This window comes from Macrotis lagotis, chromosome 7 (assembly GCF_037893015.1).
Source record: "Macrotis lagotis isolate mMagLag1 chromosome 7, bilby.v1.9.chrom.fasta, whole genome shotgun sequence".
NCBI classification, from domain to species: domain Eukaryota; kingdom Metazoa; phylum Chordata; class Mammalia; order Peramelemorphia; family Peramelidae; genus Macrotis; species Macrotis lagotis.
Window position 1 is genome coordinate 106,337,742 of NC_133664.1, and position 14,827 is coordinate 106,352,568.

Here is a 14,827-nt window from a genome sequence, read left to right on the forward strand (position 1 = left end):
AAGTTTTTAGCATATTCTTTCTAAAGTGTTAAGAGTTGCCTGGGATACTTAGAAGTTAAGTGATTTGCTTAGGACAATGCAATCAGTATGTGACCAAGTTAGGAATTCCTAACTTCCAAAGAAAGCTATCTAGTCAAAGGCTGGATAGAATGAACTATAAATCATGTCATTTTCGGTGACTTTTTAATTTTCAACAACTTTTTCTATTCTCCAAATTACTTTAAGAGTTACCTCAATGTCCACTGATATCTTATTGTCTGATTTTGCTATCTCTTATACTTTATGTTTCTTCCTTAACAATATGATTTCTCTCTCATCACACTCAATTTGGATCCAATGTATACCATGGAAACAATGTAAAGACTGACAAATTGCCTTCTGTGGGGGGTGGGGAGAGGGAAGTAAGATTAGGGGAAAAATTGTAAAATTCAAAATCAATAAAATATTTAATAAAACAAAGAATTACCTCATTGTCAAGAGAAATTATGAAAGAGGGAAATAGAGGAAGGAGAAAGGGAGGGAGAGAACATGGGAAATAGAGCTAGAAAAGAGAGAGAGTGTGTAAGGGAAGGAGAGAAGGAAAAAAGAGGAAAGGAAAGTGAGAGAAAGAAGCAAGGAAAGAAGCGAAGGAAGGAGGAAATACAGAGAAAGAAGATAGAAGAAAAGTGGAAGGGAAAGAGAGAAGGAAGATATGGGAAATAAAGAATAATAGGAGGAGAGAAAAGGATGGAATAAAGGAAGGGATAAGAGGAGAAAGAAGTGAGAAAGAGGTGTCAAGAGAACTTAAGAAAATCTAACTTACCAATACTCTGTCCATCATCCCAGAAAAACTCTCCTTCAGCTGTCCCACGATCAGATAAAGCCACAATAAGTCCCAGGGAATTTTTCCGGCTATAAATATCAGAAAATACATCAATTCTGTTCCTTCTCTTGACAAAATTATTTGACAAACTTTTATTAAGTAATTATTCTGAACACAGAACTGTGTTAGGGGGACAAAGAAAGGAAATGGTTCCTGCAGGAAATTTAGATCCTTCTGAAGGGAGAGGGTGATGGGATCATATTGTAATTTATTCAAAAATAAGTGAATATGAAATAAACAACATTTTAATTCTTCTATGGAGGAATGTTTGGAATATCAATTATTAGAGAATTCATGCATAAGTCATATAATTATATAACACATTGCACTTGAGGTGAGTCATGAGGGAAACTAAGGAGTTCCAAGAGGAAAAGATGTGGAAAAGCATATTCCAGGAATATAGGACAGACTCTGCAAATCCACCATGAATGGATGAGATGAATTATCTGGATGTGAAGAACAAGTAGATCATCTAAGTTGGTATACAGAATTGTAAGGCTAAATAATGTGGTATCAGTTTGGAAAGATAAGCTAGAGATATAATGAGAAGGGTTTTACATGCTAAACAAATGAATTTATACTTGACCTAAGAGGGAGTCAGTTAAACTTTCAGAACAGAAGAATTATACATTAATTCTATCAAGTGGGCAACAAAGTGGAGGATGCTTTGGAGAAGAGACAGTGCAGATGCAAGAAGGCTAATTAGGAAAGCATTGTAATAGTCTGGGAAACTGATGTACTAGTCTTAATTAGAGTAGAATCCATCTAAGTGTAAAGATTATCCCTGATAGCTCTTACAAGGAAAGCTACAAATTGAGGTTTTACCCATAATTCCTGAAGTACAATGAGCAGGAAAGAATGTGAAATGTGAACTTTTAAAAATGTTTGAATTTTATCATAGGTTAATTTTATTCCCTTTGTCATGGAATTGATATAAAAGTATATGCATATAATATATCACAATCTGCATTTATTCACCTAACATATTGTCCAATGTTCACTCAATCAACAAAAACTCAGTGCATACTATGTGCTAATAATTTGCTCAGTGCTGAAGATGCATAGAAATTCAAAAGAAAACTCCTATCGCAGGGATCTCATAGTCAAATGGAGCCAAAAAAAAATCCAAAAGGCAGAGATAAGGAGAGCATTCCAGGTGTGGAGCACACAGCCAATGAAAACAGAGGATGCTCAGAAAGTCCCTGTATAAATGACTAAAGGAGTCTGATCCTTGTGATGCTCTCAATAATGAGTAACAGAAAAAAAATGAAAAATGATGGTGACTCATATTTCCACATTCTCTTAGGATTTTGAGTGTTTTTGTTTCAAAATAATTCAAGTGAAGTGAAAGTTTGAGTTCATCGAGAGGACTGAAGCCCTCCATTTTGTGAGATTTTCACAAAGTCACACAGCTCAAGTCAACTCAAACCCAAGTCCTTTTGACTCCAACTCCCAAACTATCCACTACACATCTTAAAAAGGACAAAGTAAACAGTAATCATTAGTATCTGAGTCACATGTTTGGAAAGGGAAGATGGATGTTGCTCCCCTCACTCACCTAGAGTGGGTGTTAATTGCAGGTTTTTGCCATGGAAGGATGTAGCCCCCGCGGATATGGAGGTTGATGTGGTCAAGAGGGGCTGGCAGGCTCTTCCACTGTCCCCTCACTCCAATGTCTGAGCCCTGTGGTTGAGAGGTGGACAAGGAGAAAAATGAGTTCTTGCACCTCCCCCGAGATGATCAACTTTTCAGAAAAGACTTCACTTTTGAATTCTTCTGAACCCATTCTGCATCAATCCTTCTGCCTTTTCTTCCAGTGCAGATCTTTATTGTCTTTCTTAGTACAGATTCATGGTGGGTCTGTCCTATGTATCTAAGTCAAGTTATGAGTTCCTCCTGATCATGGTCAGATTTCTACATGGCCAATCTCAGAAATCAGTATAAAGCTTTGCATACAATGGGTACACAATCAGTACAGCTCACTAACTGCACAGAAAGGTCAACATGAGATCAAATATATTGGCATCTTCTTTTGGAAAGATAACCTTGAAAAAACTTTGTATTGCCTATATAGAAAGAATAAGCAAAAGGAGAGTCACTGATTATTGAAGCCTTTCCTCAAAGAAAAGTCAAACTGATCGAGTTCATTGGGGGAGTGGAAGGTAGGTAGAACTATTCTTTTACCATCTAGGCTATAGTAACTTAGTCTTCAAGGAAATTTTTTTAAAAAACACATTAAAGAATTTTTGTATAAGTTAAATTAAAATACATTTTAACTTTAAATTTATTAAAGTATTAAGCATACTTTGAAGTTTCTCAAAAAAATCTCAGGATTGAATGATGTGAAACGATCCTTCTCATTTCCTCATTTTAAAAATAGGAGAACAAAAGTCGAATCACTCCACAAGCTTGTGAATTAGATTTGAATGAGGGAGTGCTATACAAAGTAATCCAGCCTCACTTTCTCCTGCAGAGTCACTTGCGTCAAAAAAGGTCAGATATTAATCAGAACCACTGGAGATGCTCCTGGATGCAAGGCAGTAAGGGTTAAGTGATTTCCCCAAGGTCACACAGCTCCTAAGAATCAAGTGTCTAAGGCTGGATTTGAGTTCCCATCCTCCTGACTCCAGGGTCAGTGCTCTATCCACTGTGCCATATAATAATAGGCTGATAGGGTCAAGCATCCAAGAGTTACATGGGGGAAGCTCTATAGATTCTGACAATACTCTAATATAAGATATTTTACCTGCACACCATCCCACACCACGCCAGAACTTTCACCCTATCTTGAACAGAAGAAGCATGACTTATGATATCCCATCAAAGACACTTACTGCATAATAATCATACCAACTGGCATTGGGAAAGTAAGCAGTCACATTCCAGGTATTCTGCAATAAATTAGGAACATTTACATGAATAATTGAACACAATTTACTAGGAAGATTAACATAATTAAAAATCCCTACATTTCAGAGTAATAAAAAGCAATTATCCTATGGATTTATCACTTCTTGATTATTTTTCCAATGATTCCATGACTTAGAGATAGGCAAGAGCTTCCATCATTTTATAGATAAGGAAATTAAAGCATCAAGAATGATTTAAAGCCTCAAAACAACTGAAAGACAATACAAGGACCTGATCCTAGCACTCAGAATGCCAAAATGAGACTCATCTCTATTCCTCAGTATTGCAGCTCACTTTGGATCTTATGTAGACTAAGAAGACACCATACTTACAGGTTCCAGAACAGGACTGATTAAGAAGGCTGGACCCCACAAGAATTGACGGAATATATTCCAGGTTTCTCTGTCTTCCACAAACCTGAGCAGAGGAACATAGTGTCACAGTGAAATGATACAGAGAGTGTTTCCTTGGGCTGTTGCATTACTAAAGTTAGAGCTCAAAGGGAGCTAAAAATTAATTATGATTTTGACAATTAATTATGATTCTGACAAATCTTATGGGACTTGGGCTGAAATGTTCAATGGTTGTTTTGTGTCAATCTTTTTTTCTCCCAGGTCTGGTTCAAGCAGGTACAGGTAAGAATATTAAATCAGGGTACATTTGAAATAAAGACTTTCCCTTTTTTCCCATTGCCTGAACTTTGTGTCAATCTTTTTTCTCCCAGGTCTGGTTCAAGCAGGTACAGGTAAGAATATTAAATCAGGGTACATTTGAAATAAAGACTTTCCCTTTTTTCCCATTCCCTGAACTTTCTCTGACTATTATGTCAATGTACAGAAAATGAAACCAATTTTATCCCATTCCAGTCATAAAAAGTAAAGTCAAATTGTTGTTTTGTTGTTTTAAAATATACATATATATATATATATATATATATATAATTTCATATATCACTAGCCAAAAAGAAAAGACTTTTGGATTATCTAGTGCCCTTAAATAGTTTTCATCTTCTTAAAAAGAAAAATTATATAACGAAAATAAATATTTAAATAGTGCTTCAATGCTTATGAAACATTTTCCACACACCAAGCCTATGAAGAGGAAGTGACATTTTTATTGTCCTCACTTTCCAGATTAAAAAACTAAGCCTTTAAAATTTACAGCTGAGGAAACCAAAGCAATCCATAGTCATATGAAAAATTGCTCCAAGTCATTACTTATTAGAGAAATGCAAATTAAAGAATCTCTGAGATACCACCTCAAACCTCTCAGGCTGGCCAATATGACCAGAAAGGACAATGATTAATGGTGGAAGGGATGTGGGAAATCTGGACACTAATACATTGTTGGTGGAGCTGTGAACTTATCCAAACTTTCTGGAGAGAAATTTGGTACTACGTCCAAAGGGCAACAAAAATATGCCTACCCTTTGATCCAGCAATACCACTACTGGGTCTATACCCTGAAGAGATGATGAAAAAGGGCAAAAGTATCATTTGTACAAAAATATTTATAGCAGCCCTGTTTGAGATGACAAAGAATGGGAAATTAAGTGATTGTCCTTCAATTGGGGAATGGCTTAACAAACTGTGGTATATGTATGTCATGGAGCACTATTGTTCTATTAGAAACCAGGAGTGATGGAAATTCAGGGAAGCCTGGAAAGATTTGCATGAACTGATACTGAACGAGATGAGCAGAACCAGAAAAACATTGTACATCCTAATAGCAACATGGGGATGATGATCAAACTTGATGGACTTGCTCATTCCATCAGTGCAACAACCAAGGACAATCTTGGGCTATCTGCAATGGAGAATACCATCTGTATCCAGAGAAAGAATTATGGACTCTGAACATAGAACAAAGACTATTACCTTCAAATTAGGTGAAAAAGCTATTATCTTATTATGTAATTTTACTATCTCATACTTCACCTTTCTTCTTTAAGGATATGATTTCTCTGTCATCAAATTCAACTGAGATCAATGTATATCATGGAAACAATTTAAAGACTAACAGAATGCCTTCTGTGGGGGGATGGGGACGGAAGCAAGAATGGGGGAAAATTGTAAAACTTAAAATAAATAAAAATCTTTCATTAAAAAAAAAAGGCTTTAAAAAGCCCTTTTTTTTGGATTTTGCCAGGCAAATGGGGGTTAAGTGGCTTGTCCAAGGCCACACAGCTAGGTAATTATTATGTGTCTGAGGCCACATTTGAAATCAGGTACTCCTGACTCCAGGACCTATGCTCTATCCACTGCGCCACCTAGCTGCCCCTAAAAGCCTTTTTAAAAAAAACAAAGTGCCTTGCTCATGGTCGCAAGTTACAATTAACTCTGAGACAAAGGAGAACAACAAGAAGCAACTTTTCTGACTCCAAGATGCATGCTTGCTTCCATAAGTTATGTCTTTACATAAGAAATTTACTTCATTGTGAGATGAATCAATGGATGAAAAAAAAGCTTGAATAGGTAGGTACTCAGTAGATACAAGCCTTTTGGGAAAAAGGAGAAAACCAAGACAGGCACTGTTCTCAAAAAACCTCCCACTCTAATACAAGAAGATAAACACATAAGGAATTTTCTACTGCAATTAAAAATGGAATACAGCATAGCACTCTAAGACACAGAATGGGCCCTTACTCATGAAGAAGGGGTCGGACAACAGTGCTGCCATCTATATGGGCCTTGTGCATCAGGGTATAGAGATAAGGCAACAGGGTGTATCTGGTCTGAAGGACGTTTCTCGAAAGATCCTCAAAGGTGGAATTCCAAGCCACAGGGTCTTGTCTCTGGAGATAGAAGGAGGGAATATTCATAATAAACCCTAACTTTACTCCACTAGAAATAGGTCAGATCACTAGAAAAGCAACTTCTGCTACAAAGGGAACCTGCAGAGTCTGCCATGCTATGCTTCCTAAATCCCCAATCTATAATAACCCTTGACCTTAACTAGGGAAGACATTCTGATTCTTCTTTCCCTACATTACTAGACCCTAATGACACTAAAAATAGTCAGATCCTTTGACACAAAAACATATCATAGACAGCCCAGAAGTAATTCGTTTTCCTTCTGCAACAATTTTACATTGAAGCAGGGAAACTACAAAGAGTATTAGAGGAGCCCTGGCATTGTAACCTCCCAGCACAACTGGAAAAACTTCCCAGAGATAGAACAGAAAATATCTATGCTCTCTAAAGTCTTTTTCTAGAATCTCTTGAAGAAATGAGATATTCCAAGAAATTCCATGTAACTATACAGTGTGTTACAAAGTAAAGGACTAATGACTAATGAGATTGTTTCCAGCAAAGAAGGGCTCTATTAACTCCTGGGAAAGGAACTGAAAAGGAAGTCCAGCACAAGGACAAGCTTGAAGAATGAGCTGGTATCTCACCCGGGGCCCAATTGTGTTGTGGTTCCTAGAGAAGGGGTAAAAGGCTCCCAGTTGCATCCATCGAGCACACATCTCATATTCAGCATCTTCAAAGAAACCACAGATATCAGCTCCTGTCTGAAAATGAAAACGGGGAAATGAAAAATGAGAATTTTATGGATTTCTGAAAGAATTTAAAAAGTCTGAAGTGAACTTGAGTAAGACTTACATAGGATATTCCAAAAAGACTAAATTCCATCATGCCTGCAATGAGAAACACAGTTACGTTGGAGGAGGCAAGTTACTCATTGACCTAAATATCTCAGCATGGAGAAAATTTCAAAGAAATAAATAGAATGATAGAATTAACTAGGCAGAGATCTGACACCTCTATGATTCTTTTCAAGAATTCAGAAAAATCACAAAATCTGACCACATAGGCTGTATTCTCTACCCTCCAACAGAAACCTGTACTCACCAATGATGGATTTGTAGAGCTGGTCCCAAGCGGCTGTGTTGTCTCCCAACCAATGTCCTGCCCAACGTCCTGAAGAAGGGAAGGTTGAGCGAGTGATCACGATTCCTCTCTCTCCTGTGGCCTCCTGCATGCCTCTGAGCAGGGAAAAAATAAGAAATGACAGCCTGTCTAGGAAGGGACAAAAATATTTTGCAATCAGGAAGCTCTTACAGTGAAGTCTCAGATGCACAAGTTGGAAAAATGGGTGCATGGCTATAAGCCAGTGCAGAAAAAAAAAAAAAAAAACAGAAGCAAGAGGTGCACTAACTACATACACCAGATAATAAAAATGATTTGTTTATATATGTGTCTTGTGGGAGAAGAGGAGCATACTTTATTTCAGCTTTTGGATACACTCATTGACCTTCAAATGGTTCTTATCAGTATATATTTCCTAACATAATAAAGTGATCAAAGATAGGAATTGGACTTGTAATTTCATTTTTTGGAAATTCCAATTCTGTTCATCCACCACCTGCTTTCTGGGTCTCAGGGAGAAGAAAGTAGGGACTCACTCATATGTTGGCTTTGTCTGGGACCAGCCATAGAGGTTATGCACATCATAGTGCCTCACTGGGCTCCCATCTGGCAGGATCTGCTGACTTTCCATGCACAGGGTCTTACTGCCCAGGCCTTTGTCTCTTGACTCCAGATCTGAGGAAAGAGATGTGAGAACAACCTACAATAGCAAGTAGTTCCCATCTAGTGGTGGTGAAGGAGGTGGTTATAACTATTGTGAGGAGAGAGGATGAAGGATGAAACTGGGAAGGAAAAGCATATCATAACAAGAACATATAAGTCCTTTAGTATCAGGCAACAATGTTCAGTAGGAAATGGAAAGCTGAGGATGATTCTTGAGAAGAGTTCATAGACAAATGAATTTAGAACCTGAAGGGAACTTAGAGAATTGGCAAGTTCATCCCATTCATGGCATAAAGAATCTGAGACTCAGAGATGTAAAGAGAGATTGCCAAGACTAGAAAAGACCACAAGTGAAAAATCTGTGACTTTAGCCCAAGTCTTCTAACTCAAAATACACTATTCTTTGTTCTACAGCACAGGAAATTCCCATCTATACATAGACCACAGACCATGGAATTAGTCAGAAAAGGGCCCTAAATACTAAGCTTTGGAAGGTAGGATTTAATTGTAATTCTCTAAATTCCAGAACCTGTGCAAATGTCTGTGTTAAAGTATTAGAAGGAAAAAAGAAATAAAGAGATAAAAAGAGATTAAAGAGATAGGAAGAGAGTAGGGTGCCTAAAAAGTAAAAGATGTAAAGAAAGGTAAGGAGGAAAGAAATGAAGATTAATGAACCAATCAGTCAAAAACCAATCAAGTTATGAAAAACCACCTGGGTACCAGAAATGAGAAAGCTATTGGGGACAGAAATATAAAAATAAAACAATCTTCCTTGGCAAGGACATTGCATTCACTAACCAAGGCTGCAGAGAAATTAAAGAGAATGAACAATAAGAAAATACAATTCCTTTACACAAAAACATAGCTACTTGAAAAGAAGTAAAAGGGAAGGAAGAATCAGCTTCTGGGAAGCAGGTTTTACTGCCATCTCCTCTCTAAACCTTCTGCAGGAAATGTTGTCTACAATTATGAACAAGGAATTGACATTTTACCTATCATGAACCTTCAGATGAACTAAATATCTAAAAGTCTGGTGTAGAATACTCACCAACTCTTTCAAGGTATACAGTCTTCTAAACTGGGTCTTTTAGAATCGTTATTTTTACTTACTGCCAGAATTTGCTTTTCTTTTTTAAAAACAAAGTCTTAATAATTAAGTCTTAATAATCAATAATATGAGAAATAAGGCAAGAAAGTGGCATATTTGCTCCAAATGTATGGATGGGAAGTCAACTGTTCTCCCTGCCTCCAGGCTGTATCCATACACTCTCCAACTCAGCCTCACAGATTGTCAAAATCATATTTGGACATGGAACTGAATATATTCCTGCCCTGGACCAAAAGTTTTGGTGGATTCCTGCTGTCCAAGGATAAAAAAGTAAACCTGACTCCCACCTACCATTGCAGCCTTTCTTATTCTATATGCCATTCACACACTCCGGCAGATTCAGCCCCCTTAATGATACCTGATAGTTTTGTCATTTTTCTGTGTATTTACATAGGGTGGTCTTTTTGTCAGGATCCCTCCTCACCCTCACCTGTCAAAATGTTATTTTTTTCCTTCTATGTCACATACTTTATTAAGAGAAACCATTCATGGAAATGCTAGCCCAAGGGAATATTGGCATATATGAACCTTGGAAGGTGATGGGTTTATCCCTTGAGTGATAATCAGTGGGAATTCAAGACTGCTAGTAATGAATGAAGGAAAACCTCCCACCCAGGTATCTTTAATAAGATCATTCTGAATCTAAGAAACACACTACCAATAGGAAATGGACTTACAAGGCATATACGGAGGATGATTCAAAGTATTATTCCTGCAGCCTGGAGGGACTGCCCCATTCACAAAGCTTGATGGTTCATTCATGTCCTAAAAAAGATATACAAATCTGAATGTGTATACCCACACATATTGTAAACATATATGAATATGGTGTAAGTGTGCTCTTGACCAATGAGAGTGAGCAAATGTTTACAGTTGATGGTTGTATCATATATAGAGAAGTGATTAGTGAGGAGGTGGAAGGTTAAATATTGATAGGGATCACCTGGAGGGATTAGACCTTGCTTTCTTTCAGCCCATGCTGGAGAGTCAAACACAGAAAAGGAAAATATTAAATTCACTTCAGTAAAAAAAAAAAAAAGAAAGAAAAATTTCCTGATCTGTGGGTTCAATGAGCATCTTCCCCATAGGAGAAAATAGTGGCATTTGAATAATAGAAATGCAGACTGCTTAAAGCCTAGTTAGAAAATGATAGACTCAAGATAGTAGAGTGCTCAGAATGTCTTGGTTATTTAATGACAGAACCATTTCACTGTTATACATACGTGGAGAAATAAACAATGTACACAAAATAATTCAGAACATGTGTGTGTTTATGTATGCACAGAAGGTCACACACACACACACACACACACACACTTACAATCCACATTCCATCAAACTTCAAGCTCTTCTCTGGTTCATTGGGATTGGTGTGGAGTTCTCGCAATTCTCGCTTCCACCAAGAGACTGTTGACTTGCGGAAAAAGTCTGGGAAGGCAACATGAGCTCTGTATAGCTGTAATGATGAAACACAACCACCAGACAGATTAATTAGGTCAATGTTAAGTAACTCTTTGCTGCTTATTAGTTGCAATTCTACTATTTTATGCAGATAACTTCTGAAAATGTACAAAGCATTTTCAAAAGAATTCATAGTTTAATAGAAATCATGAGATCACAAATCAATTGAAAAATTAGCAGAGTGACAGAATCATAGTGTCAAAGATCAATCCAAGGTTGAGGATTAGATCTGTCTAATTATAGCAAAAAGACTCCTGCATCTACTTGATAAATATTATCTGTCTATGCTGGTTCTTTGTTCAGGGTTCTTTGTTCCTGAGTTTGTATATAATTGGAAAGTCTTTGTTGTTTAGTCTTTTCAATCATGTTTGATTCTTCATCACTTGGTTTGGGGGTTCCTTGGCAAAAATACTGGAGGAGTTTATGATTTCCTTCTCTAGCTAATGTTAACAGATGAAGACACTGACGCAAACATGCTTCCATGACATTCAAGGGACACACAGAGTCCAAGTATCAGGGGCCACATTTGAAGTCACTACCTCCAGGTCCAGTGCCCTCTATCTTCACTGTGCCAAGTAGCTGCCCCAGGGTCACCCAGATTCTGAAAGATTTTGAAAATCACTAGAGGTGGCACTGGCCCAGTAAATATTGAAAAGTAAGGCTTGGTCCTTTGGGAAAGGATTCCAAAAGTGTGAAAGGAAAACTGGAATTCAAATGAGGGTTAATCAGTGATCATAACCATATTTGGGACAAAGTCAGGAATTGAGGAAAAGAAAAGAATGAAGGGACAATATGTAAGAGATGATGCACAACCTAGCCTCCTTAACAATTCTTCAAATTTCAAATTGTTCTAAATTATATAGTCTGTATTCTTTTTTGCAATGGGGTTAAATGACTTGCCCAAGGTCACAGAGCTAGGTAATTATTAAGTATCTGAGGACAGATTTTGAACTCAGATCCTTCTGACTTCAGGGCCAGTGCTCTACCCACTGCAACACCTAGCTGCCCCTATAATCTGTATTCTTAATAGTTTATGGGGCTGGGATTCTATCTGTGTAGGTAGACTACGGTGGGGAAATTACTTCCATAGATGAACCTTAATCTTTTACCCGTAACTAAGATTATTTATTGTCTAAGTCCTTTATTCATTAAGAAGACCAAGAATAAGAATTGGCTTTGAGTGAAGGGGGTGTGCTGGGTCACCAGTCTCATTTCTACCCCAGAGCCATCTGGGTCCAGTGGCCAGATGTGAATCAGGCTGGGAGATGGTCCCGGATGAAAGGAAATAAGGGTTAAGTGACTTGCCCAAGGTTACACAACTAGTAAGAGTCAAGTCTCTGAGACTGAATTTGAACTCCAGTATCCTGACAAGGAGGCTAGTTCTCTATCCACTGTACCACCTAGATGATCACAAAGAGAATGCTTAACCATGTCACAAATATGCCACATTGACCCATACTTCTCAGGTCATTCAAAATCCAAGACTGATCAAATATTCCTTCAAAAAGACTGTCTCATAATATTTGCAATAAAGCATCAATATTGCAAAGAAAAGATGCTACCAGTGCCTTACTAATTAATAGTAAGGACAACAGAATAATAGAAATCATATTGTCCCCAAACATTAAAGAGACAATAGAATTAAGTATCAAGGGTTTTTTTTTAAAGAAAATAATAGAGAAGTTTATTTTATGTGTGTGAAATAGACAGAGAGACAGGGGGAGGGGGGAGAGAGAGCAAGAGCAAGAAAGCGAAAGAGAGAGAGGCAGAGAGACAGCAGAGACAAAGACAGAGATAGAGACAAAGAGACAAAGAGAGAGAGACAGAGAAAGACAGAAAGACAGAGACAGAGAGACTTAGAGAAAGAGACATAGAAACAGGGAGACAGAAAGAGAAACACGTAGAGACAGAGAGACTGAGATTTCTTATGTCCAAGGGACCCTGTTAAGTGCTGAATTAGTGAGAAAGAGGAAGGACTATAGCCTCTCCATGAGGACAGTCCTTAACCATCTGGGAAGTTTAAATCACTTTGTTAGAGTCCAAGCTTCCACATCCCATACTAGAGAAGAATCTTTTACCTCCACTTGTGTGTCCCAGTCAAGAGATCCATTGATAATAACATTAGGCAAATCTGGCCAAACCTGTGGGGAAAAGAGGATAAGATTTAGAATAAATCTTGGCTATATGATAGGTCAAAACTTAATGGATTTCATGAGGAGAATTACAAGGAGAATTTAAATGATCCCTTGAATCAATCTACTTCAGTGAAACATCCAAACCTGTAATTTCCATAATTCACATATACACAGAAACATTGAAGGAAAAAATGAGCCATGAAAGTATTAACTCCCTGATCTCCTTTCACACTGTCATGGAATAGATTTATCATCTCTAATCCCAAACCCTACCTTTCCCCACACAATGTCACTGTCATCTGGCCATTTGATGAAAACATCATCCAGGAGTCCCCGAGTGAATGCAGGATATGGCTTGGTCTCATTACCAGAAATGGCCGGGTCCTGGAAGCAATGGGTGATAGTTATTAAAGTGAAAGAGACAGAATTACTCAAAGACAAGGAAAAGATCAATGCCCAACAAGGAAGAACACAACCTCAACATCTAGAATTACTATTTTGGATTTCACAGTTTCTTTTAGACAGCATGAAATAAATTATTTTTCTGCTGAGTTTCTTTATCTCAAACATTGTAATAAAACTCATTGTCTAAGAACAAGTGATAGTTGTGAGAGTGTCAGAGACATAATTACTCCGAGAAAAGGAGAAGATCAATGCCCAACAAGCAAAAAGATATCACAAAACTTTAAAGCAGTCACTCACCAGAATGAGAATGACTCTCATCCCAGCTGCCTTCATTCGATTGATCAAATTGGGAAAGCCAGCAAAGTTGGGACTGAGGGTAAAGTCCATCTGCCTCTCCATGTAATCAATGTCTGAATACTGCACATCCTGGAAGAAAAATGAATGGAAAGTGGAGAAATGGGACTTTGGTGACATACATCCAGAACAAGTAGATCTTTTCAGAAAGACAGTGTGGCAGATCCACTGTACATATTCTTTTCCAGAAGCAACTTATAATTCTTGACTGAATTTTATCAAAATCATTCCTAAACTGCTGCTTCTGATAATTATTTGGAAAGTGATTGGGATATTTGAGATAATATTATCAATCTGAAAAAGATCAAACTGAACCACAACTCTATAAACTTAAACTTACAGAAAAATAATATGATGTATTCCAAAATAAAATCAACATTCTTTGAATTAACTATGCTTTCATTCTTCTAAATAACAATATGGAATAATGGAAATAACAAGGGTTTTGGACTGAAGAGGACCTGAGTTCCAATGCAAGTTCAAACATTTAGTAGCTGTGGGATTCTGAACAAGAAAAATAATCAGGTTGTGCCTCAGTTTCCTCATCTTTATAAAGGGGGTTATATTCCAGGTACTCAAAGTTCTCTTTTAACTCTAAATCTATGATCCTAGTTCCTAGGTTTCTGTTCTCAGTACTTTCAAGTAGAGAGATGACAATTAGAAGTGAAACTGAATGTTTTGGCAGAAACAGAATGCTACATGTAAAGACTAACAGACTGCCTTCTGTAGGGGGTAGGGGGAGGGTAGCAAGATTAGACGGAAAACTGAAAAATTCAAAATAAATAAATAAATAAATAACTTTAAAAAAATTAAAAAAAGAAACAGAATGGTATGCTCCATTCTTTTTTTTTTTAATTTTAGCCCTTTTCTAGGTAGCAAAGCCTACCAACCCTATCTATTCTTGTTGGAAGCCATTTCCATGATCAGAATGTACATGTGGAGATCACATAGAATCCAAGGTCTTTTCTGCTACAATGGTTGCTTATTATTTGAGCTAAATGTGCTCATTTGTATAAGGTTTTGACCATTTGAATTATTTTTTAAAAATGTAAATTCA

At 37.3% G+C, this 14,827-nt stretch overlaps 1 protein-coding gene across 1 annotated transcript in view; it reads right to left on the reverse strand.

Annotated features, from left to right (window-relative positions):
* The window catches only part of LOC141492847 (uncharacterized), a 319,801-nt gene that overhangs the window by 92,601 nt on the left and 212,373 nt on the right, over positions 1 to 14,827 (reverse strand). The window contains exons 102-115 of the mRNA XM_074193534.1: positions 13,714 to 13,842; positions 13,285 to 13,395; positions 12,955 to 13,017; positions 10,737 to 10,871; positions 10,093 to 10,180; positions 8,181 to 8,319; positions 7,627 to 7,760; positions 7,378 to 7,412; positions 7,170 to 7,286; positions 6,418 to 6,566; positions 4,105 to 4,189; positions 3,697 to 3,753; positions 2,421 to 2,545; positions 803 to 891 (exon numbers count right to left, since the gene is read on the reverse strand). Coding sequence (XP_074049635.1) covers positions 803 to 891; positions 2,421 to 2,545; positions 3,697 to 3,753; positions 4,105 to 4,189; positions 6,418 to 6,566; positions 7,170 to 7,286; positions 7,378 to 7,412; positions 7,627 to 7,760; positions 8,181 to 8,319; positions 10,093 to 10,180; positions 10,737 to 10,871; positions 12,955 to 13,017; positions 13,285 to 13,395; positions 13,714 to 13,842 — 1,456 coding nt within the window. The remainder of the gene's footprint in view (positions 1 to 802; positions 892 to 2,420; positions 2,546 to 3,696; positions 3,754 to 4,104; positions 4,190 to 6,417; positions 6,567 to 7,169; positions 7,287 to 7,377; positions 7,413 to 7,626; positions 7,761 to 8,180; positions 8,320 to 10,092; positions 10,181 to 10,736; positions 10,872 to 12,954; positions 13,018 to 13,284; positions 13,396 to 13,713; positions 13,843 to 14,827) is intronic.